This window comes from Calidris pugnax, unplaced genomic scaffold (assembly GCF_001431845.1).
Source record: "Calidris pugnax isolate Ruff unplaced genomic scaffold, ASM143184v1 scaffold54, whole genome shotgun sequence".
In the NCBI taxonomy this organism is placed as follows: domain Eukaryota; kingdom Metazoa; phylum Chordata; class Aves; order Charadriiformes; family Scolopacidae; genus Calidris; species Calidris pugnax.
This window is the reverse complement of record NW_015090864.1, coordinates 13,572,081-13,598,626: the sequence shown is the minus strand read 5'-3', so window position 1 is coordinate 13,598,626 and position 26,546 is coordinate 13,572,081. Positions and strand designations below refer to the sequence as shown.

General features: G+C 39.3%; 1 protein-coding gene across 7 annotated transcripts in view; it reads right to left on the bottom strand.

The window, feature by feature from the left end:
- Positions 1–26,546, bottom strand: part of PARD3 (par-3 family cell polarity regulator) — a 406,440-nt gene that overhangs the window by 265,696 nt on the left and 114,198 nt on the right. For all 7 annotated transcript variants that reach the window (XM_014945082.1, XM_014945087.1, XM_014945084.1 and 4 more), the window contains exon 3: positions 7,003–7,181. In XM_014945082.1, the coding sequence (XP_014800568.1) occupies positions 7,003–7,181 (179 nt within the window). The remainder of the gene's footprint in view (positions 1–7,002; positions 7,182–26,546) is intronic.

Below are 26,546 nucleotides of genomic sequence, written 5' to 3'. Positions count from 1 at the left end.
GTGTGTTTCTAAATTTAAAAACAAAAAATTATCACTAAACTTGAACATCCAACCTTGTCTTTTTTTTTTAAACTTATTCAATCTTTTATCAAGCTACTCTTTCAGGCCCAGAGTTTTTCACCCTCAAGCCCAGGGAGAGCTGCAACAACATAAAAAATTAAAAGAAATAGAGCTGAACGTTTAAACATGGGAATTTGCAAAGTACACATTCACTTAGATAAATGGCAGAGGGAAAGTCAGTCATTCATTACAACTTCAATTACCCTATACTATGTACTTGAGAGCTTTGTGTTTTCAGTATAGCTTTCACCATCTCTCAAAGCGGTGCTGTAAACCACATTTACTGAAGTGAAAAGACAAACGACCTGTGCACATTCCACCATTCCTTCATCACCAGTAAGAGACTCGCTCATCCAGACCCTCCCTGGCACTCCCAGCTCGTGATGCAGCACCATGTCCCCTCACCTATGGACCAGGCATTGCTCACCCGGGCACCGCTCACCCATCACGCAGAGAGATGGGATAGCACAGCACTGGGAGAAAAAGACATCATCTTCCTACGTTACTGATGAAGAACAAAGACTGAGAGTGGTCAACAGACTTAGTCAGTGTCAGAGCCGAACTGTGAAAAAACTCACCAGCTCTCAGATCTCTCTACTATCTTGCACTAATAATCTGTCTCTTTGGGGGGACAAAGAGGCAATTTGATAGATGGGCTTCCACAAATGGATGACTCAGAGCAAAAAGAAGTAAAACAACAGAATAGATGGAGAAAATCACACTTTCACTTTGGATTCATTCTTTTTGTTCTTGACTTTTCCCCTGCTTCTTAATGCATCTGGTCATGACTGAGTTTTGGATGCAAACAGCTGAACCTGTCCATGTTCAGAGTACTCAGCAAACAGAATAGCACAGCATCAAGGGGTGCACGTTGGCTGTTACCTCTCTGTGCACCAGGCAAGGGTTTTCATTTTATGTCTCTCATTCCCTGATGATGATGATGAGAAATGCTGTATTTGTTTTCACATTTTGAAAGTGAGGAACGTTGAGTTCTTCCACAGAGATTTTAATTTTTATTGCACTGAAATATCACTAGCTGTTCCATAAAGAAAGTCAGACTCTTCTCTGTGGTATCCAGTGAAAGCTCAAGAGGCAATGGACATATAAAGAAATAAAGTAATTCTATCAAAAACGTAGGAAACAACTTTCTTACTGTAAAGGTGATCGAATACCGGATGAGGTTGCCTTGAGAAGTGGTGAAGCCTCCATCCTTGGGGATGCATATACTCAAAACCCGCCTGGACACAGACCTGAGTAACCTGACCTAGTGGACCATGTTTTGACCAGAAAGGTCAGACTAGACAATCTCCAGAGGTACCTTCCAACCCAGCTGTTCTGTGATTCTGTGAAAGTCATGAATTTTACAGTACCCAGGACAAAAGTAACACATCTATGTTTATTTTATATGGTACTCTGTTTGGGTACAATTTCTCTAAACTATTTCATCATCAGGTGACAAGCTGACTGAGACAAGTTTCTATCACAAAGAAAGAAAACCAGTGCACGTAACTTTCACTTTTTGAATTTCCATTAATCTCTCTCCTATAACAACATTTTCTGCATTAAAACACTCCATTTCATCATCTGTAGATAACTCTCTCACATTCTCCCTTAATCTCAGTCTACGTGAAATCACATCTGAAATGACTAAAATAGTGGCTGTCTCACTGAGAATAGAACAAACCTGGATGAAGAAATATTCATGGCTATTGAATCCTTCAGAACCTCCGTTTAAAACATTGCTTTATTTTGAAAGCAGAAAGCTGCATTTGTTATGCAGGGGTTTAAAACCTGTTATGACAGAGATGCCAGGCTCTTTGCATATACTCTGTATTTCTCCTTAGCTGATTCTGTTGTATTACAGCACTTTACCAAAAACATTTATGGGTACACACTACCTCCCTTCTGCAGGAAGGAGGTGAATTGAAGGTTCCCAAGAAGCATCACCAACACTTCTGTCTCTTGTTCCCAGAATGATGCTCAGCCTTTTAGCCCACAGCCTTCCCCAGTCAATCTAATCAATTTACACTCTGCAATTCAAAATCCGTGGCTATAAAATGACACTAACATGCACAGTTCTAATATAAGACTCTTCAATCCTCTGAATTATAGTTAAAATCTATTGAAATACTGTGTCGTTGGTGATGGTGATAAAGCAGAATTCACTAAGCTGTGTTTAAAGAGACTCAACACTAAATGAAACTAATTTTCACTTTAAATCTGGTTTTGACACTGACATACCACTATTGTTGAAGCTTTTCACACAATGCATGCATGCTTTTCTCCTATCTGGAGATACTTAATTAGAGAACTTTTTCTTATTCTGTTTACCAAGAGGATTAGAAAGAAATGCATCTTTCACATAAATTAAAAAAAAAAACCCTACAGTCTAACAATCTGAAAATTTGTACTAATCAGGCTCAACCCATAGGAACAGTAAAAATATCTGCAAGAAGAGACTGTGGGAAACACAATGCTTTACAGGTAAGGGATGTGACACTAGATGAGACTTAGATGACACTCATACTCCCATTTCAACCTCTTCCTCTGCAGTTTACAGAGCCCAAAAAGATTATGTTTCTGAGTAGGAAGAAAGCACATCCTGAAAATAATTAATCCTACAAGGCATGTCTATTTGCAACCTTAAAATACATATATGAGCAAACCCATTTAAAAACAAGCAAAAAAACCTGGCTGCTGACTAAATGGCAAAAGCAAAAAGAGAAGTAAAAAAAATTAAAAAATGATATGCCAAGTACCCTCAGCTGTGTGTTTGCTGTTGCTGATCCACCACGCAGAGCACGTTGCACGCCATTTGCTTTGCTCCAGGTGGGTGAACCCAGGAGCGAGAGAGGCACAGAAGCCCATGCACAATCATTTTTCTCTCTCATTGCTCTCTCCTGAGCTCTCCTTCTTAGTGTACATTTTCACTTCTTTCTGCTGTTATCTCTGATGCAACAATAAATGAATCAAATTCAGGAAAGTCACAGTGGGAAATTTTTCATAAGCCAGTTAGCCATGGTGTATCCCTGCATAAAGCAAGGCAGGTTAACTAGATACACCTTGAATCTTTCAGAGAAGCAGGATAAAAGCAGATAACTAATTTATAACGATATGCAATTCCTCACCACAAATGGGGATGCACATTTAAAAAAAAACACACTGAAAATATATGGGATAATTCATTCACAGTCACTATAAGATGCAACAGATCTGGCTGTTGCATTTATGTTCTTCCAATACAATAATACAAACATCTAAGGGAAAAGAAACCTGACTTCATTTATGCAGCTCGCACCTATTACGGACAGCTAGTTAAGCCAATAGGCTTTGGTACTGAAACATTAAGAATGTGATTCAAATTAACAGTTACTCAGAAAACAACAATATCAAAGAACATTTTACTGCAGTGAAAAAAGCACACTTGATATGCTTCAGCTGCATACAATCTGTTCAGCTGTACAGTTCAACACAATTCAAACAAAATTACAGCTTGCAAATCAGGTATTACTGCAGGCCTTTGAGAAGGTACTTTTACTAAGAGATTTTTTCTTATTTCAATAGAATGGCTCAAGGAAGCAAGAGACAGGATTAAGTCAAGCCGTGAGTCACTAGGTAACACAGATATGTCTCTCACACACACAAAGGTATGTGAAAGTGATTTTAATATTCAGTTTAAAAAAAAAAAAAAAAACACACACACAAGAAATGAATTTACCTACTAAAGCTGCTGATAATCATGAGCTAATTTTGTGAATACTTGCACAGATGAGGAGACCTAATCATTAGATTGTGACCCCTTACAGGAACGACACAGAAGGAAGAGGTCCAGAACTACCTAGCTGAGTACAGTTACCAACACTACAATAATTTGTAAATAATCAGCAACAATGATAATTCTTCAAATAAATAAATACTTTGAGACATAGAAGGCCTGGTTTCAAGTTGCTCTTCAGGTGAACTACACAGAAACCAGAAGTGATCAAGATTCCAATTCTAAGGGAACACAGAGAGTATTGCAATACCCTGACAACAAATAAGTTTCTTTACATTGAGATAATATGAAAAATGGATGAGGGCACACATCCAATTTAGTGCAAGGGTTTCATATCAAAATATCCTACTTACTGTAGTAGAAATGCACCTCAAGTTCAACACACATTCAAATCTTTCCTGGACCTACACAGGCCTCTCCAAACCAAACTCTGTCCCTCTCTCGTCACCCTCTTCTTAAGGACACAGGAGAGCCTCATGTCTGGCTTCATCTACCCTGATAACTACAATTTCTTCCACAGGAGCCTTCAAACATCCCACATTTTCCCCTCTTCCCCAGTGCCCTTTTCCCTTTCTGTTTGCCCAGAACTAGTGGCATATGTCCTGGCTCCTCACAGCCCCTGGTGCATGGCAGCACTCCCACCCCTTCATTTCATCTCATCTTGGGCACCTGCCCGTTCTCCTGCCATTCCAAATTCTTCTTACCCAAAATGAAACAAACACCAATAAGGAGTCTTCTCTCACTTGCCCCCGAGAAATAAATCCCTTCTGCCAGAGACATGCAATTTCTCTCTGCTAATTCCTCCAAAAATTGGACAGAGTTTCTACCTGTCAATTATTTCTCTTTAGAGGTGACGGGCTGAAAGTAATGTCACTTCTTAGAGTCAGTAGGTGGATGAAGCTTTTGGCAACTCTCCCAGAAACCCTTTTCTTGTTTCTGCAAGATACTGCTGGGGCAAAGTTGCTAATCTACAACTGTGCTGCAAATCTCAGCCCAAGAACATATGTTCTTGTGCTGTCAAGAGAGAGAACTGCAGTGAAAACATTACGTAGTGCCAACCGCCCACAAAAGATATATGGGTGCTCAAGCCCAATGCACTGAGCAGAAAATTAAGATTGTTCTCATTGCTTTGCTTGAAATGTCTGTGTCATCTGTAATCAACAAAACAGTCTGAAACAAAGCACAGCCATCTCCTTTTGTTATCTGAGTAACTGAAGAAAACAACCTAACAGAAGAAAAGTAGTGAGGACTTGTTATAGTCCAAGTAAACAAAGTACTTTCGTAAAAATTCAGTCTTAGCACAGTGACAGAGACTTCAAAAATGCACCTTTCAGAATAATACTATAAATGAAATTGTTGCTAATACTGGGAAAGAAAAGAACTCTTACTACCCATTCCTAAAAGAAATAGGATTCACTGCAAAATCTTTATTTGCATGAAGAAAGCAAGATGCTGAAAACACAAAAAAAAAAGTCTAGCACAAATGAAAGCGGTATTAATCTGTACTGTATGTTGCACAAGCAATTACTATTTAACTCCAGTTGTTTACTGCATTAGACCTATTAAAAATAGCACACTCAGTGATCTGCTCAGAATCAACGTATAGAGTGTGCAAAAAAGGTAAAAGAAATCACAGTATCTACTATACTAACCAACCTACACAGTTCTTTCCAATTTTCTTGATTTAATGTGCTCTTGTGCCTTTCTTCCCATCACTACATGAGATCACTTGCATTCCTTTCCAGTTTGGTCACCATGCTTCAGTAGACATGAAATATTTTCATGAAAATCAAGAGTAAGTACACACTGAAAAACTAATGATGCAAGAAGACTAGTGTGAAAGATTAGCTGCTGTTCAATTCTCTCCAATTTCTGCTAACTTCAGACACGCAAAGAAATCTGATTATGCTATGTATGGCCCTCCATAGCTCTGCTTGTGGAGTAATGAAGTGCAGTCTCATTAGGATTTCAGAAAAATTAACTGAAAATGTTAATACTTCAAATGGATTAGATTATCATTTTTCTTCTCCAAATCAGAACAGTATAAAGATATGTTTCAAAGCAACATGCGCTTTTGTTCCACACCAGTAGAGTGGCAGAAAATATACCATTACCTACCATGACTTACCTATCAAGCAGAGACCTAACAATTCTATGGTAAATTGACACCTCTGTAAGAATATGGACCTCAATGCCTACGAGCACTGTGCTTTTAGAGATGTTTTGAAATAACCAAAAGCCCACCAAAGATACTTCAGTTTATTAGCAGCATTTATTTATTAGCCCTGGCTGCAGTATCTTAGTTTGCATTTATACTACACAGAATTAAAAATAATAAAGAAAAAAATAAAACAGCTGTAATAAGCTGCGTATTTTCCAGCAGGATTTGTGATGAGCAGTCAGAATGGTAACCAAAAGTGCAACTTTCTGTGAAAATTACTGCTTTCTATTGGAAAATATACATACATTTTTCCTTGTGAGTTTGTTTGCAAGTTGCCATCACAATTACAGGCAATGTCAGAGGGAATATTTCTTCCAAATTTTTTTTCAATAATGCACTGAGAAGAGAGCTTCCTGCTGACTTCTCTAGCTAATAATGCAGTTCATGCAGAGATACTGAAATCATACTGAAAAAATGAAGGAAAAAATATTCACTCTGCATTTCACTGTTTTAAGAATATTTCCAAGGAGAGATAGCATTTGCAAATTGTGTTTTGAATTACTTGACCAGTGCCTCAGAAAGTGAAAACTAGCAAGGCTAGGTCAGAAAGACAGAGCGGACCAGCTGTGGGCAGGCACATTATTCACTGACATTAGGACTCCTATCAAAGATCAGTAAAGATCATTATAGACATGACCTATTTGCATTCAAAAACAATGCATGACAGCATTTGGGCCCTGCTTGGCAGAGTAATGAGTAATCAGAGCATCAACTAAAGTTAATGGCAAAATCAAGTTTTTAGAGCCCCTGCTGTGGGCATCACGGAGAGCCTCCAGAGGACAGGAAATATGTATGACTCAAACACACCTCTGTTGATGATGGGCTTTGGTGGACAAGGTCCCAAACACAAGTTTAAACCAGGAGCAGGTAAGAGAAGGACAAAACAGCAATTCAAGATTCACATACATTTGTCATTTATTGGATAAAGAAGGGAAAAGAAATATACCTTTCTCTCATGAGCACTGGGTACGCCAGGGGTGTTCTGCTTGAGAAAGCCTGCTGTTGTGGACCACCTTGTAGGGTTTTTCCGTGAAGGCTCTTCTGAAGAAAAATTTGTATCACTTACAGAGGTTGAGAGGCCAATCAGTGCAGGGTCACTACTACGTCGGACGTGAAGAGGCATATCTGAAGAATAAAACAGACAGTAAATAAACACTGATTAGATTTAAAATGTTTTTCACAAAAGAAAAATATTTTTTCAAGCTCTGGATGGGTGGTTTTGACCAAATGTGGTTTCAAAGAGTAAGGAGTTATTGACCTCAGCATAGTTCCTCAAGGACAAGGTCTGCTTCCTCAAACCCACAGCCTTGCCGCTTGGCCGCACAGAGAGAAAACGAGGGCAAAACCAAATTCTTTGAACCTAGCACAGCTTGTTGGCTTTACACATACAAACACTATCTGTTGGTTGTTGTGCACAATCAAAAAACAGCTCGAACAACTTGAAAAAAAAAAAAAAAGCTTGGAAAAATAAAAACTTGAAAAAAAAAAAAAAAGCTTGGAAAAATAAAAACTTGAAAAAAAAAAAAAAAGCTTGGAAAAATAAAAACTTGAAAAAAAAAAAAAAAGCTTGGAAAAATAAAAACTTGAAAAAAAAAAAAAAAGCTTGGAAAAATAAAAACTTGAAAAAAAAAAAAAAAGCTTGGAAAAATAAAAACTTGAAAAAAAAAAAAAAAGCTTGGAAAAATAAAAACTTGAAAAAAAAAAAAAAAGCTTGGAAAAATAAAAACTTGAAAAAAAAAAAAAAAGCTTGGAAAAATAAAAACTTGAAAAAAAAAAAAAAAGCTTGGAAAAATAAAAACTTGAAAAAAAAAAAAAAAGCTTGGAAAAATAAAACCTTGAAAAAAAAGCTTGTAAACTAAGAGGTTAAGGTGATTTACAGGCATTTCAAAGAGCAAGGAGCCAAAGGCCTAAATTGAACAGCCCAGTGACAAAGGAAAGGGTGGACTAGGATGGCGTGTCCCCCACCCCACTGCCACGGCCACAGCACGGGCACTGCCAGCACAAGGAGCTTGCAAGACGCTGCCACGTCTCCCTGCAGCGAGAGGCAGCCTCCTCGCCTTCTGAAACCTACTGTCCCTTTCCTTCTCAAAACTTATGGAAGGGACTGCTTTCTGCTCTGCATTCTTCCTTTGCCTCTTCCTGACAGCTGCAACCAGATCTGTGCTGATTTACCCCCATTCCGTCAGCCTTCCAGCTGGCATGACTGACACGAGAAAAATATTTCATTAGTAATAAACGATGCAGCAGGCAGGTAGACTGATTGGAAAGAGATAGGGGTTTTTAATATACGTAGAGGTCAAATCCATTCTGGAAACTTTGATGGCACATTAAGGTTAGCTTCTCTTGAAATACAACTTAATTTTTTCCAATTTCATTTATTATCCTACAACAAATACCCACATATCTATCATTTCCTTGCCCAAACAGAAGTTTCACTGCCTGTATTTGCGACCTCTTAGCACTCTCCCACTCAGCACCAGAACAGAGAGGACATGATTTATCAGTTGAATTTGTCTTTACTGCTGCACTGGAAACCCTGAAAGCAGAGTGGAAAAGGAAAAGGTGAAAGCTACGACAGGTAAACAGCAGAATTACTGGGAAAGACAGGCTGGGCAACACCTGAGAATGAAAACCAGGCTTTTTTTCTATTTTTAATGCTTTGATGAAACGGTCCTCCAGGAGCTGAAGGTGCACCTCTCACAATACCAGCAGGAAAATGACAACTGGGGTTTAAGTGACTAGTTTCAAATTTTACAATAGCATCATGTTAACACTACGTATAACAGTATTAAAATATAGAATCTTATTTTGTGTGGCATTATAAGGACAGTGAGAAATACAGTAAGTGATGCCATACAGAAAATGTTGTGAGCATTTTTTTTTTTTTTTTTAAATCACTAGGACTTAACGCTGCTGAGATACACACAAGTGTTACAGGATGAACCACCAAACAGTCATTCTATTTCATATCCACCCTGGTATACGAGGATAACAAGAGAATTAATTTATGTTTTCTCCCACAATCATTGTACTATTTTGCTTTCCTTTGAAAATTCTTTTTTAATTATTGATTTCATAACAAAAATATTCATAATATTTTCTAGAAAATATGTTTTATTTTATAAATAAGTACATTTGTACATATTTTTATATATATAACAGAACTAGAAGCAATTAAAAGACTATTTCAAGAAAGAACACTTTAATTACACAGAAAAGTACTTATGGTCCGAGTTAACTCTACTTGGATTTTGATTACTCAGTATATACTCAGACTCAGAGGGTTTTTTCTTGATTGTCTCATCTTCAGCCTCTTCAAGTTTCATGAAGCAGCTGAAAGTAAAGCCTCTCCTTTCCCCACAGATGACAAACAATAAAAGCACATCATCAAATGGCTGGAGATGTCTGTAGCAGAGGTGGCACAGCTGCAGCCCCAGCAACAGCCCCATCAGCCCTAATGAAGCGACCCATTAGCAGCGGTGATGGTGCTGCTGGTGCAGCCCCGACCATACCCCCTCATTTATGAGATTAGCCTGAGCAAGAAAGTGGCTCTGTAGTATGTAGCGCCACTCCAGAAAACTACCAATCTATATTTGTTCCAAGCAAGCAGCAGCCCGTGCATATTATCCTGCTTGCCTTAGCTACCCACCCTACAACAGAGAAGTACAATTTTCAAACATGAGTTCACTTGCTCCTTATGCTCGTACGTCTATATATAAGCACGGTGATAGCAAAATGTTCTTGTATTTTTACACTTTTTCATCAAATTCCTTGAGAAAACAAAAGTTCAGTTGGGTGAACTTCTGTAAGAAGAGAAGCTGAATTGCCAACCAAGAAAGAAAGGAAGAAACTGGAACTCAAGTCAGCACTTTTGGAGGCGAGCGAGCAATTATCACTGCCTTGCCTTTTGCTTTCTAGCGAAAACCTGAGAGGTTGCACTATGGTAAGCAGCACAGACTTTTCACAAAACAGGAAGTAAATTATGCAACAGAATTCCCAAATATTAATATGCTCCGGAGAAAACATTAACATGAGAAGTTTCTCTACAAAACCTATTCACTGATGAGCCATCTTTAATAGGACCTGTTTCATTCCAGTAAGGTTAGTTATTGAGATATCTTCAGACATTTATTGAACACTCCTTGAAATATTTTTTTTTTATAAAAGGGTATTCTGTCAAAATAAAGATACAATGTGATCAATTCTAGTCTCTCCTTATGAAAATAGTTTCATACATAAGGAAATGTCATTTGTATTACTAACCAAACTTCACAATAAGGTGAATTATCAATGACAATAATTTGGGTGTGTTAGATCAATGCATTTCCCAGTTATACTAGAAATTTAAACATATGGTAATTTATTTAGTTTTTATTGCTGGAATGGGACAAGCACATGGAGCTAGCTCTAGTGCATGCTGCTTGGCAACGGTCAATACCGCTCCAGGTATTAATCCGAGAATTAAATCTTATTCACACTGTTAACCACGAGTTGTAAATATAATCTTCTACATTTCTCCCTAAAATTCTATTCTGTGGGATTGTTCTGACTTGGGTTTGATACTCTCCAGCAAAGCAACATACAAGAATATATCTAACAGATTTTTCTACCAATATATTGTTGGTTACAATCTTCTGGTTTACTTGAATTTATAGATTTGAAGAGGTTATACTGAAAATATTAAAAGGAAAATCAAAGGAAAGGAACTTAATAATTAAACCACAAGATGAAGTACGCATGGGACCGATGCAATGTCACTGATTCCAGGATGATGGCTGATACCGTTTGAAGTCTGTGGTTTCTTTGAAGAGTGGATAAAACAGCAATGAACTCTAATCACAAGGCTTCAAATTCTCTGTGGCACTAATGCACTGTAAATATTGATTTGCTTCTGCAGCTAAGGTGCCTTTTAAATAAGCACTTGAAACAGTAAATCTAATAATGAATTACAGGAAGTTTTAAAAGTCTAAGAATTAAGGAAAAATTAAATTAAAAATCATGAAAGTTACCACTAACTCAGTTCTTGAGCCACATTCAAGGACTTGAAGTATTCAGCAGTAAGTCCAACACTGTAACTTCAGAAAGAATTATGTGTGACAGAGAATCCCATTAAGTTATGTATATAGCCACAGTTCTGCTGAAAATGGTTATTTGTAGGATAAATCCAAGCTGGATAACAAAATGCTCACATTCATAATCATGAAATTCTGACTGGAAGTCTCATTTTATTAAAAGCAACAGCAGTTTCACTATAAATTATAAAAACAGCCAATACACATTTTATAACCATCTTTAAAGGTTGAAAACACAGTTTTACCTTTCCTTCCTGCCAGCAATTCCATTTTTATTTTAAAAGGGTCATCACCTCCTCTGATTTTCAAATATGCTCACGAGCAAAAGCATTTGAGGATCTGGCAAATTTCATCCATAAAGCTGAATATGTCGTCCTGCGTGCAGGCATTCAGCACAAAGGATGGTGGTCTCAGAGCAGAGCTAATATATACCTTCCCATTCCTCCCAGATGTCAGCTTGGAGGGCATGACTAGAAAAATACACACATATATTTATATAGCATAGCCAAGACAATTTTACTCTGCAAAGATTTCAACTGGTGTTTCAGCTCCTCAGTGCCCTGGTAGCTCGCACAGTTTGGTGTGCGGTGAATTTTTAAGGCACAGAAATGAAGAATGATCTTTTGGTCGTTTCTGGCCACCTCACACAGACCATCAGGCCCATGACTGACGAGTAGACCTGAACAGGACTGGCTATTTTTTTCTCTCCACACTCCATTCCTGTCTGGGAACATGATGATCCAGTAAAACCAAAAAACTCTGTAGCAATGAGTAGCTTTCAACACAGAAATACAGAGATCCTGAAAGTGAACCCACAGATATTTATCTACATCGGGGTGTGTTGTACACACAAGACACACATAGATCCTACCTCAGCATCAAGAAACTGGGTCTGTGGATGGGAGATAGAGACTCAACAGTTTTACTGCCTCTGTCGCCCATCCAGCTCCTCATACCGCTCAAATGCTCGTCTGCAATCCAAGAGAAAGGATGGATCAGGGTCATCCTGGAGCTCAGGAAAGCAGGACTGCGCCTCTCAGCTTAAAGCACTTAAAGTGACAAGTTAAGACTTTGTCTCTATTTAACTGAAATATCTTTTAAAAAATATTTAGATTAGCCTTGAGTTTCACACTCCGGCGCAGCTCCCCAAGCCCTGGTTCCAATTTCAGTAGGTTCAGCTCAGCTCTTCGTTCCACTCAGCTGGACGCAGCGAGAGCCAAACATCCCTTCTGACCTTCAAAAGCTCAAATCCCCAAATCAGTTCTACTTCCATTCTTGCAAACCTCTGGAGACAAAACAATGGTAACTTCCAAAGCCCACTGAGGCTGTTGTCAACTGGACTACCACACACGTTTTCAGAGCTTTTTCTCTTCAGATAGAAGAAAAACAGTAGGAGACAAAAACCAGCTGATTGTGAACTTATCTACAAACTGCATTAAACTCTAGCAGCAGCTAACATAAGCCAGGGCTCTTCTACAAGATTAACAGAACAGTGCAAATCACATGTAGGCATCTCGAATTAGAAGAAATACTGAAAACATAAGCTGTTTGAAGAGGTGAAGAACTACTCCCTGGAGAACTGCATCATCTGTCCTGCAGAAGCACACTCAGGGAGGCGATACGGAGGTGGCTGCTGGGGGGATGCAAAGCAGCAGCACTGCAAAGACAACACCAGCTGCAGACTTTTTCACAAACTTACTTTTGGACGTGATAGCAAAGGCCACCGGTAACACAACATCCACTCTCTCTTCATGGCCCAGTGCATTATTTTTCTCTCCCCTAGAGTTCATTCCACTTTTAAAGCAACTATTATTTAATAAAAAAATTTCCAGCATTCCCCATCGTAAATACTTTTCATTTGGTCAAAATTTTCAGAATTTTTGTTTTCTGAATTTATATTATTTTCCCCAAATTTATCCTCCTGTTACTAGTCATCTCCTCTTCACTTACAGAACTATATTTTCCTTTCACTTATCATTGACAATTAGAGCATTTCTCCCCTAAACGGTGCTACACAGCATGTAACTTCACCTCTGCCTTTCTGAATTCTCTGTTGCTGTTCAGTTTTGTAAATATTATTCTGGTCCTAATTTGTTCAAAAGACACCCAGAATAGTATATTTCTCTTATGAAATACATGCAGTGCTGTCTTACAGGGAGTATCCTCACTGGCTTTTTTTTGGACACTAATGCAGTCAACAATAACCACGTGGGTATTTTATTGTCATGTGTGAGAAACTGAACTGGGACCTTACATCATTATAACAATCCAGAACATCCACAGAAATCCTAAAGCTTTTTCTGTAGCCTGACTTCAGCATCCCTGTCTTGTTAATTAAAGTATATATTCAGTTTAGATCAATATTCTTACACGTTAGCTTCTACTTATTCAGGCTGAATTAAATTGTCACATTTTTCCAGTATGTCTGCTACATCACTATTAGGATATTTATCTTTCCTCCATTCATATTATTCTCCTTTCCTAGTTTATCACCATCTGGAAATATAATTAACATACTATTTACATTACTGCTTCTCCCAGATTTAAAGATGTTAAACGAAGCCAAAACTAACAGGGATCTTCATGACAGCCTACTGGACAACAATCTTTAGACTAAGATTTCCTCCAACTTTTAAGATTTCCACACTGATTTTCAAACCATACTGAAGCCTTTATGCTTACATTAACTTGAAATTTCCAAGATGCTTAAATTTCCTTCACGTGCTTTAACATTCGCAAATATAACATCAATTGTGCAACATTCACCTACAAATGCCAACTATCTAGTATTGATGGCACTCTCTTTCAGAATTACAAGAAAGCTTAAGTTGACAGTTTAGATAATTAGCATTTCTCTACTTGAAAATATACTTCTGCTTAAAAACATCAACTTCTAAAATGCATTTCTCTACATTCAGAAGTCTTGGTTAAATAACAAGACTGTCATTCCTCTTACAGAAAAATTCATTGTTAATGTCACATGATTCCACATATTTATTTTATGTGCAAACCCAACTGTTTTCAGTTATTCCTCCAGCTATTCATCTTCAAACAACACCTTATGTACTTCCTCACAGACATATTTCCAATGTTATCAAATACTGCTCTCTGCTTTCTTTAGCTTTAAACCGGCACATTTATAAGCATTTGCAAATTAAAATCCTGACGGATCACGATTACTCTGTTTTCCTCACCCGACCGCCCCGTGCAGTTGGGATCTGGCAGGCAGCCACACCAGGAGCGGGGCAGAGGCCGCACCACGGCACTAAAAATGCACAACGTGGTCTCGCAGATGGCAGATGAACAGGGCAGGTCGTGGGGCTCTTACACCCAGCCTGCAGACTCTGACAGGTGTGCATATGTCCCCAGCCGTCACACAAACGTACAGAAAATACACTTGGCGCTGTAAAACGTACAAACGAAACCCCCCTGCACGCTCCATACCTTTAAGAAATATGAGACACTATATTAGCAAAAACAACTCATTGAAAAGTAAGAACATCTCTGGAAGAATGGACGGCCGTGAAAAGACAAAAATCCACCAAAATAAGTCCTACTGCAAAACAAAGGAAATAAAAGTCCTTACCTTCTTAGTATCATTTTCAATTTCCTTTAATAGAACCTAAGTTTTCCCCTTTTCCCAACCGTGACTCCTCAATGACTTTGAAATTCAAAAATAAGAAAACATCAACCTGCCACAGTTATATTTTAATAATGAGGTAATGTTAAATCCTTATCTTGAAAGGCCTTTAAAATAACAATCTTCCTTCTATTTCTCTAATATTCTTTCTTCTTACTTTTGAATACTGAGATCCAGGAGGAAAAAGATGATTGCACCTTGAAACTCAATTTACTTAGACACTGACTTTTAAAGCTAATTAGAGAAAGATCTTTAAAACTGAAATTAAAATTTAATTACCTACACCCTCTCTGTCTCTTTTCTCTGGGCTTTTTTCTAAAATGCAAATATCTTTGCATGCCAAAAGAAAAGACAAAATGTCATATCTTACAAATGTTCTACTCATCTCTGTCAAAAAATTATGTTTCAGTACGTTTTAATGAGCTGCAGTCTCAGTTTTTTGGGTACATTCTTCAAGGATTTCCTTAAAACACGCTGGATTACCTCTTTACCTATTTTCACACTATTGCTACAAATCTAGGAAAAATACACTCTAGTCCCCCAGATACTACAATTTTTTTGCAAAATTGCATCCCACTCATTACTTCTTCAAACACTTGTGTGACAGTAGAAGCATCATCAACTTTGCTCCTGCTGAAGTTTTTCTGCTTACATCAAAGATCATGCCTTGCTAATAAGACTCTTGATTGATATTTAGTTACATTATAATGAAGACACTGTATTTTGCATCTGCATTCACAAGTCATTTTGCAGGGCAGGCAAGGGTTCACAGTGATAGGAGCAAATTCCTAGCTGCTTTGAGTGATAACGCTTCACCACTCTGAGACACAGGAAGGAAGTTGGCAGATGTTTTTCTTACCACAACTTTGAAAAATCCCCCAAAACTGAATGGTGAAATTGTTCCTATTGGTGAACTGAATGCAGTGGTTTGAAAACTGCATATTATGGTCTAAATGCTTTGGGTAGGCTCAGAAAGGCTCACTTGGAGGAAGAAGTTTTGCAACTTTTTCCTAGACAGAGGGGAAGAAATACAGATGCAACAATAGGATTTAGATTGTAACTTGAAGAGCTCAGTTGGGAAGAACCAGGAATGACATAATGTGTATAATACATCTTATGGTTCTTTCATCAGTGAGTTTCCAATGTCGTGGTTGCCAATGTCGTGACACCCTTCTGGTCCCCAGGCCATCACTGTGCCTTTATGTGAGGAGAAGGGGTGGGTAGAAATTCCATTACTCTGCAGTACCAGATATTAAGGGTTCAGAACAACTTGTCAGTCTAAATCCATTTCTGACTTACACTAGAATCAACTTTCAACATCTGGTGCCAACACAGCCTCGTGCATCACTACATCACCTCATATGTCAGACTGGGATTCCTTTGTGGATCATATCCAGATACCAAACAGTTAAACATGCTTAATTGCAATTCAGCAGGTATGCATGTAATTAGCAAGGGACTTGTTACACTAGTCCTTACAAAGCTGGTACAGGAATCTCTCTCCTTCCTTACTCTCCATGAGAACCTAATGCCACATCCACTGAATTTCAGCGCTAATTGACTTTTCAGGAAGACAACGGTCTGCAGAGCCCCCGTGCTGCCCCTCAGCATCACCTCTGCAGCTCCTGCCTGGTGAGGGAAGCCCTACCCACTGGCCGTTTCCTGGGCAAATAGCAATGAAATGAGCATTTCTACTGGGCTTTAGAAGAGAAAACACAACCAAACTTCTGGATTAGTAAAGACATCACATCCCCGAATAGTGCAGCATGTAGACAGGGCACGGAAAACAACAGGCAGCAGCAGGATGCTATTGGTATCTTAACTATGTGAAGTGTGAACGAGTTATGTATGATGGTTGGTTACCTCATTTATGTTTGAAACAGTGAGGGAAGAGGTATTTCTTTGCCAGTCATCAGATGAATGCTCCATCTTCCAAAGTGTTTGGCTGTTAATCTGGTGTACCTCCACCTTTCCGTGGAGCGGGCACTGGGCACCTGGCCTCTCCTCCCGCAAGCTGGGGCAAGCACATGGATAAGTGCAGGAATTGTCAAAAACCCAGCTGGGGTTTTTCTGAGATATAAAAATGATTGATTACATCCAGCTCACATGCAACTGTCAGGCTGGAGAAGGCAACCATTTTGGGATACTAGCACCTGGAGGTGAATGTAAACCACTGTTACCCTAAATCCTCATAGCTTCATTACAGAAATTATTTAGACAAATTTTTAACCAAAGCATAATAGTTCCAACAACCAAGGAAACTTGGCTACAAACATGTAAAAGATGGGGTTTTTGTGTCAGAAATTATCTGTGCATGCATTGTTATAGCTATATGCACAAAATTTAAACCAAGAACATGCAGGAAGGAACAGTGTCTACTGCACACTATCAACTTTCTGACATGGCGAAAAAAAATTACAACGAATATCTATAATAAGAAAGAGTCAACATAGTTCTGAACAACTATTAAAAATGACTAACAGCTTCTGCAATTTTAATGGCGCTTGTTCTTGTTTCCATGACAGAAACATTTACTAGAATTATTAGAAACACGTTGGTACATTCATGAAACACACTCTCATTTAAAGTGTTATCGTTTCGATGAGCTGCTGCTGATGACCAAGAAGAGATCTCAAGCAGAACTAGGAAAAGGCCATGTCATGCCACCCCATGTGCTCAGATAGACAATTCTTAGCAGAGGCTCTTCTGCACGCAGGGACTAATACAGCTCAAAGGCAAAACACAGAGCATAAAGGTCTCAAGATTATTATTTTCTGTCATTCAGCTACAAGTATCAAGCTGAATCCCCAAAGACAAATCAAGTATTTGCGTGTTTAAGTAATGAGATGAAATGCCACCAGCCCTCCTAACCCACGGTGGATGCACGGCAGCGGAGCTGACATGCCCACGACATGGGAGGGCAGACAGGCAGGGCTCTCTGCAAGGAGATGTGATGTTGTGCCTGACCTTTCACTGGGGGTACGTTGGAGAATGGTGTGGGAAGCTGTGAAGTTTGGGGACTACACAAACCTACTGGCATCCCAACAAGCGCTTTCCAATTACAGAAGTGGGGAATAAGAAGCTCCAGCCACCAGCACAACACACTGAAATCTTCTCATTAACTCTCAAGGTTAAAGATCACTTTCTGCAGAAAACTCTGGTGTTCCCAGTAGCCAAATAGGGAGTAAGACAATTTAGACTACATTGGAAGTTGTTAGTTAAATTGTTTGGATAATGCCCACAATGGGACAATAAAACTGAACATCTGCTGTTCTCCAAGGGGTGACAGACGAACATCTTTAATTCTTCTTTACTAGAAACAGATTACAATAATAAACTATATTCCTCCCTTTATAAAACCATGCCTAATGAGCAGTAGGAGACTAGCTGCTGCTTGAAGCATGTGCAAAGTTGAGGATTCCTGTCTACCTTTACATGTAGTTTACAAAGTTTCCTACAACAACAGAGACCCAGAATTGTTCTCTTCTGGAAATGTAGAAAATGTTCTAAACCTTGGAGAAACTTTGGCTACATCTGTCTTTTTCTTCATCTCTCCTCTCGCCTCCCATTTTTCTTTGTTTTTCTCCTCCCTTTTACAGCCCTGGAAACACGCGGTTATGCTGCATGCTAAATTACATACCTCTCACTCCCTTTTTTTAATTTCACTTTGCTGAAGAGAGTCAAAAATTATTCCTAAAAGTTCAAAACCAAGAATAAGCCGACAGAAAGAGCCTCAGCTGAAGTTCAAAAAGAAGTCTCACTACATGAAAGACAGTTCATGAATTTTTGGATCAATGATTTTTTTCATGCTTGCGGTTGCCAATTTTCATTATAATTTGTGATTGGTTCTAGCCCAGAGATGAAGATCATCTTTCTTAGTGGAGAAACAGCTTTAGCCAGAACTAACAGAAGATATTTACTGAAATACTATGGTATATACTTCATGCCAGAATTTGTCAGGTTCCCAGCAGCTAACTTTTCCAAGCTGTCTCCACACCACAAGCCTCCCTCCTTGTCTCATCCTAGAATGTGCTACAACAATTTCAAATATCTGCATGCAGAAAGGCAACATGAGGCGAACAAATTTTATTTTACATAAATGACTGCTATTTTTAAAATTATGATTATTATTATTCATTTTACACTATTAAGGAGCTTTCATTCCATTTTATTCTTCGAAGGAGATTAATAAGGTACTTATTGTTCTGTAGCCCAAAATGCATTGATACACTGAAATGAGAAAAGGAAGGGACAGCCAGTGTATAGTATTTGTTCCTCTTCCATTAGCATGAAATATTGGAGGCTGTTGCCTGAACATGAGGAATCCCAACAGATTCAAAGGAAAATCACTAGTCCAGGACAGGATATCCAGCCTTGCAAGTAGTCAGCTGGACAAGAGTAGTCTGCAAAACCCCTCAAACACATTGCATTTTCCACAGAGCAGAAGAAAAATGTTGTTACAAGTGATCTGGCAACTGAATGCTTCCTTCTGCACCTCAACTCAGTCAAGTGCCTTGTGCTACTACTACATACACCTCGCTCCCTCCAAGGCCTCCCTGCAGAAAGATAACAAGCTGAAAAACCTCTACCAAGGACAGAGAGAAGAGAAACTGGGGAAGCAAAGCAACTACTGTTGCTCTAGTCCATGTGAGGCCATGGCCAGGGCTGCCTGCACGTGGGCTGATGGACAGAGCGCTTCGCACACAGACACAGCCCTACAGGGTCATGGTGACAACCCCAGTCAGAGAGAAAATACATCCAGGAGTAAAACAGGAACATGAAAAGGTGACCATTCATCCACCTGTCAACATGGAGACGCAGAGGAGGAGCTACCCTTTCTGGATGAGAGTGCCCAAGCTGCATTTCGATGCAGTCAGGACGTAAATGATGACTAAGAACACTACAGTGACCAGCCCTCAGCACCCACAGTGTGTAGCTGCACATCTATAAAACGCTGCTGCTGTTACCAAAAATAAAAATCACTGTAATAATATTTTTTAATGCAAGTCCTTCACAAAGTCCCTGTGAAATGCAATTCAGGTATTTTCAACTCCTCAAAAGAAAGTTATCTTGCATAACTACAAAAACAAAGCCACAGGAGGAGAGAGCCACCTCCTGTACTGATGGAGTTACTTCTTTAACCCACCTAAGAACAGTGGATTTTAGGGAACAAGTTTTGGTATAATCATTTTTATCTAACATAAGAATTTAGAAAGCTTTCTGGTGTTGAGACCTCCTAGCATATTGATTTTTCAATCCATGTGTCCTTATGAGGTTTGTACACATCACCTGGACATTCACAGAATAAACATGGGGAAGATGTACAAATGACTGCAAGTAGGAAAACATCCACAGGATCATGAAGCAGCCAATGTCCTTCTAGCAGGAAATCACCTTTGTTTTTTGAAGTGTTTAGTTCAAAATCTGAAAGTTAACTCTAAGAAATTGTTCACATATATTTTGTCAAACTACACTATTTTTACATTACACATGGCATGGTGCCTCTGACTAAAATCTACTGTTTAATAAGAGTAGCTATCTTGAATTTCATGTAAAATAAGAGAGCAGAAAAATAGCTTGTTATTGTTTAGTTACCTATGTGTACATAATCTCTGAAGGCAGAGTATTAACAACTATATGAGAGCTAGTTCTTAATATTTCATATGAAATATAAAAAAAATCTACCACATTTAATACCTAAGATACTTACTCATCACTACAAATAAAAAGGCTATTTAAAACAGAGAACCCTCATGCAGATGTTTTTTAAGGTCATCCCAGAACAAAAGTAAATTTGCATTCATACAGACACACAGTTTTAGCTGGGATCTTGTCTGTACAGAAACTGAAACATTCTCTTCCATATCATTCACATAAACAATAAACATTTTTCTTAAATGTTTCTGAAACAAAACAGCTTTCTGAGAACAAGTTCATTACTTTGTGTTTCTTCTCTGGAATTTGTAAAACTATTTTAAAAGTTATTAATTCATGGCATAGTTCACTTTTGTGTCGCAGATAAGATTTGGATTTATGTATTTTTAAAGCATTTGAAAATACTTCCAAAGGATGTTTAACACCCTTTCTCTTAGACTTAAAGTTCAACTTTAGGAGCAGAGAAAACATCCATTGGTGACACAACACATATGCAAAATTCAAACCACCTCAAGAAGTTTAAGAAGGGAGCCAAGCCTAAGCACATGTGGGGAATCAAGTCTGAATCTTAATAATGGAGGGTTGTGCCTGTCTCTCCATAGCAGAACATTCCTGAGAGAGGGGCTCTTCCTCATCATGCAAAAGCCAGCAAGAGGAAGGGCCACTGCCAGAGGAACGACTCTCGGGTGCAGGTATTACAAAACACGTTGCTGCTGGAGACGAGGGCAGGTTGGGCTGCTTCCCAATCCACACTCAGCTTAAGAACCTTTGCAGTGTAAAAGTTTTTCCTAATAGCCAATCTAAACCTGCCCTGGCACAACTTGAGGCCGTTTCCTCTTGTCCTGTCACTCATTACTTGGGAGAAGAGGTCAACCCCCACCTCACTACACCCTCCTTTCAGGTAGTTGTAGAGAGCAATAAGGTCTCCCCTCAGCCTCCTTCTCTCCAGGCTGAACAACCCCAGCTCCCTCAGCTGCTCCTCACAAGACTTGTTCTCCAGCTTCATTGCCCTTCTCTGGACCCGCTCCAGCACCTCAATGTCTTTCTTGTAATGAGGCACCCAAAACTGAGCACAGTATTTGAGGTGCTGAGTACAGGGGGACGATCCCTTCCCTACTCCTGCTGGCCACGCTTTCTCGTACAGGCCAGGGTGCTGTTGGCCTTCTTGGCCACCTGGGCACATGCTGGCTCATGTTCAACTGACAGTTGACCAACACCCCCAGGCCTTTTTCCGGTGGGCAGCTCTCCAGCCACTCCTCCCCAAGCTTGTAGAGTTCATGGGTTTGTGATCCAAGTGCACGACCCAGCACTTGGCTTTCCTGAACCTCATACCATTGGCCTCAGCCCATTGATCCAGCTGCAGGGGGTTAAAAATTTTATTTCCCTTTTCATTTTACAGCAGAGGAAAAGGGAAGACCTGGACATTACACACTTTGAATTACAATTCTTGTGGGGCTCACCTGGACATGACTAAAGAAATAAACACCATAATTTTGTAGATTAAGCTTTAAATTCTTTAACAAAATATACTCTTGCAGCTCTTGCTACCAAGAAAAAGCAACCCCCCTCCGGACTCAAAGTAGAGGATAATGCCTTTGAGCAAGCAAAACAAACAAAAAAATTCCTGGGTGAAAAATTCCCTCCTCAGCATGAGCTAAAAAAAAATTCCTACTGCTTTACTACATGGCAGTTTGCTTGTCTAGCCTTTCCAAATAGCGATCTCACATCAGTGTGAGGACAGCGAGAGGGAAAATTGCTGCCTAAGTGGCAGGTTTGTTATTGTTTGACAATTCTAAAGAGTTCACTAGAAACTTCTAAAAGGAGCATCTCTAATTCCCTGAAATTACTGATAATCGGCCAAGTGAATGGAGAACAATTATGAAGAAAATTGAATGCTTCCAAACGCCAATTTGCTGTATATCCTGGATTAATATTGCATAAGCATTTTTAGTCTCTTGCTATAAAAGCAAAGGGATAAAAACCTAGGCCCACAGGCATTCTTGCACTGCTTTCCTCACAGAATTTTATATCATCATCATTTTTGCATTTTATAAGCATGCTTAGCATTTATGTGGTGTCGTACATCTTTAACCTATTTTTCTTTAGAAAAAAAAAATCAAAAAAACCACATGTTAAGGTAAACTGTCTTCTGCCTTGAAGGTTCAACAATAAGCAGTCACGTCACAACAGCATGAAGCCCCTAATACAGCCAGAGATATAAGCTGTTTTTTCCTACTCATTAAGTCAAACCACACTTGAAGCCATTGTTGCAAAATACAGTCTCGGGATTTTTTCGTGGTAGAGCTACGCCAGCAGTTGGCCATGAAGTATGGTAAAAAGGAGAAATACTCTGGGAAGAAAAGGGCTCAAGATGTCCATTTTTTTGGCTGAGCCAAAACAGATCAGTTTCTGGTAAAGGGCCAAGAAAATGTAAAAAGTTAATGCAGAATTTTTATCAGCCCCAGTTTCCTGGGTAGCAGCTCAGTCACTACCCAGTCCTGCAGGAGAACGAGACCAGCCCAAGCCATGGTGATGGAACCAGGTGCTGTCCATCCTCCTTAGTTTGCACTAAGGAGGAGCTGAATCAAAAAACAAATGCAAAAAACCTGTAAAGCGAATATTCTCCTTTTACTCCTAAAAAAAACAACCCCAAACCGAACAAAAAAAACCCTACAAACAAGAAAAAAACCAAAACCCAACCAATGCTCTCCACCTACAACCAAAACAGGATACAGATTAATGAGAAAGTGGGTTGCTGGAGGGTCTGCAGGCAAAAACAGTATTAGGGCAGAGCAGCCAGAGAAGGAGAGGCTGTGGCAGATGGGAAGGAAAGACTACAGAACTGTCTGGAATGGACACCATAAACAGTGAGAGAGAGTGCAGCTGGAAGAACTGCACCAAAAAAGAAAATGTTAAGAAAACAAATATAGAAGAATGTTAAATGAGAAAAGCACAAGTCCACGTATGCGAAGAATCATTTGCTACACGCTGCAGCACTACGGCGAGACTCCAAACAAGCCTCATAACTCAAATCCTGAAGACACCCTGTGATCATCCTGTCAAACACCTATATAAGCCCAGGTACACTGTGCAATAATGTCTGCATTTAGTCTTTTTACTTCTGTTGGAAATACAGAAAAATATTGACTTTAATTTCAAGACTTCAGGAGACAGAGAATCCATCAAAGCCCCAGGACTGTCATTTTTAAAGCTCTGCAATTCAGTGAATGTCTTCTACGTCTGAGACATCCACAGTTTGTGTTTCAGGAAAGGTAATTCAAAATGTCATCATGCACTTATACAAATCTAAGATTACACACAATACCATTTTTCATTTTGTGATTAACACTTGAGAAATAACAAAAGTGTAATCATGTGGGATTTTCTTTCCTTTTCAAGTCTTTAACTTTTTTTGCAGTTTCTGGCATGGACCAGGTCTCGAATTTTACAGATAGTTTTTGCAAAGAGAAAGAAAGGGAGGGAGGGAGGGAGGGAGGGAGGGCGGGCAGCAGAAACCTACTGATTTCTGTCTCATAATCATAAATCATTTACATGGCTCCTGGAATGATTGTTTATATGGCAAAGTAACATGAAGGAAACAGTTATGCATTTTCATCTGTCCACAGGGAGGTCAGCATTCCCTGCCACTAGTCTCGTACAGGCCAGGGTGCTGTTGGCCTTCTTGGCCACCTGGGCACATGCTGGCTCATGTTCAACTGACAGTTGACCAACACCCCCAGGCCTTTTTCCGGTGGGCAGCTCTCCAGCCACTCCTCCCCAAGCTTGTAGAGTTCATGGGTTTGTGATCCAAGTGCACGACCCAGCACTTGGCTTTCCTGAACCTCATACCATTGGCCTCAGCCCATTGATCCAGCTGCAGGGGGTTAAAAATTTTATTTCCCTTTTCATTTTACAGCAGAGGAAAAGGGAAGACCTGGACATTACACACTTTGAATTACAATTCTTGTGGGGCTCACCTGGACATGACTAAAGAAATAAACACCATAATTTTGTAGATTAAGCTTTAAATTCTTTAACAAAATATACTCTTGCAGCTCTTGCTACCAAGAAAAAGCAACCCCCCTCCGGACTCAAAGTAGAGGATAATGCCTTTGAGCAAGCAAAACAAACAAAAAAATTCCTGGGTGAAAAATTCCCTCCTCAGCATGAGCTAAAAAAAAATTCCTACTGCTTTACTACATGGCAGTTTGCTTGTCTAGCCTTTCCAAATAGCGATCTCACATCAGTGTGAGGACAGCGAGAGGGAAAATTGCTGCCTAAGTGGCAGGGTTGTTATTGTTTGACAATTCTAAAGAGTTCACTAGAAACTTCTAAAAGGAGCATCTCTAATTCCCTGAAATTACTGATAATCGGCCAAGTGAATGGAGAACAATTATGAAGAAAATTGAATGCTTCCAAACGCCAATTTGCTGTATATCCTGGATTAATATTGCATAAGCATTTTTAGTCTCTTGCTATAAAAGCAAAGGGATAAAAACCTAGGCCCACAGGCATTCTTGCACTGCTTTCCTCACAGAATTTTATATCATCATCATTTTTGCATTTTATAAGCATGCTTAGCATTTATGTGGTGTCGTACATCTTTAACCTATTTTTCTTTAGAAAAAAAAAATCAAAAAAACCACATGTTAAGGTAAACTGTCTTCTGCCTTGAAGGTTCAACAATAAGCAGTCACGTCACAACAGCATGAAGCCCCTAATACAGCCAGAGATATAAGCTGTTTTTTCCTACTCATTAAGTCAAACCACACTTGAAGCCATTGTTGCAAAATACAGTCTCGGGATTTTTTCGTGGTAGAGCTACGCCAGCAGTTGGCCATGAAGTATGGTAAAAAGGAGAAATACTCTGGGAAGAAAAGGGCTCAAGATGTCCATTTTTTTGGCTGAGCCAAAACAGATCAGTTTCTGGTAAAGGGCCAAGAAAATGTAAAAAGTTAATGCAGAATTTTTATCAGCCCCAGTTTCCTGGGTAGCAGCTCAGTCACTACCCAGTCCTGCAGGAGAACGAGACCAGCCCAAGCCATGGTGATGGAACCAGGTGCTGTCCATCCTCCTTAGTTTGCACTAAGGAGGAGCTGAATCAAAAAACAAATGCAAAAAACCTGTAAAGCGAATATTCTCCTTTTACTCCTAAAAAAAACAACCCCAAACCGAACAAAAAAAACCCTACAAACAAGAAAAAAACCAAAACCCAACCAATGCTCTCCACCTACAACCAAAACAGGATACAGATTAATGAGAAAGTGGGTTGCTGGAGGGTCTGCAGGCAAAAACAGTATTAGGGCAGAGCAGCCAGAGAAGGAGAGGCTGTGGCAGATGGGAAGGAAAGACTACAGAACTGTCTGGAATGGACACCATAAACAGTGAGAGAGAGTGCAGCTGGAAGAACTGCACCAAAAAAGAAAATGTTAAGAAAACAAATATAGAAGAATGTTAAATGAGAAAAGCACAAGTCCACGTATGCGAAGAATCATTTGCTACACGCTGCAGCACTACGGCGAGACTCCAAACAAGCCTCATAACTCAAATCCTGAAGACACCCTGTGATCATCCTGTCAAACACCTATATAAGCCCAGGTACACTGTGCAATAATGTCTGCATTTAGTCTTTTTACTTCTGTTGGAAATACAGAAAAATATTGACTTTAATTTCAAGACTTCAGGAGACAGAGAATCCATCAAAGCCCCAGGACTGTCATTTTTAAAGCTCTGCAATTCAGTGAATGTCTTCTACGTCTGAGACATCCACAGTTTGTGTTTCAGGAAAGGTAATTCAAAATGTCATCATGCACTTATACAAATCTAAGATTACACACAATACCATTTTTCATTTTGTGATTAACACTTGAGAAATAACAAAAGTGTAATCATGTGGGATTTTCTTTCCTTTTCAAGTCTTTAACTTTTTTTGCAGTTTCTGGCATGGACCAGGTCTCGAATTTTACAGATAGTTTTTGCAAAGAGAAAGAAAGGGAGGGAGGGAGGGAGGGAGGGAGGGCGGGCAGCAGAAACCTACTGATTTCTGTCTCATAATCATAAATCATTTACATGGCTCCTGGAATGATTGTTTATATGGCAAAGGAACATGAAGGAAACAGTTAT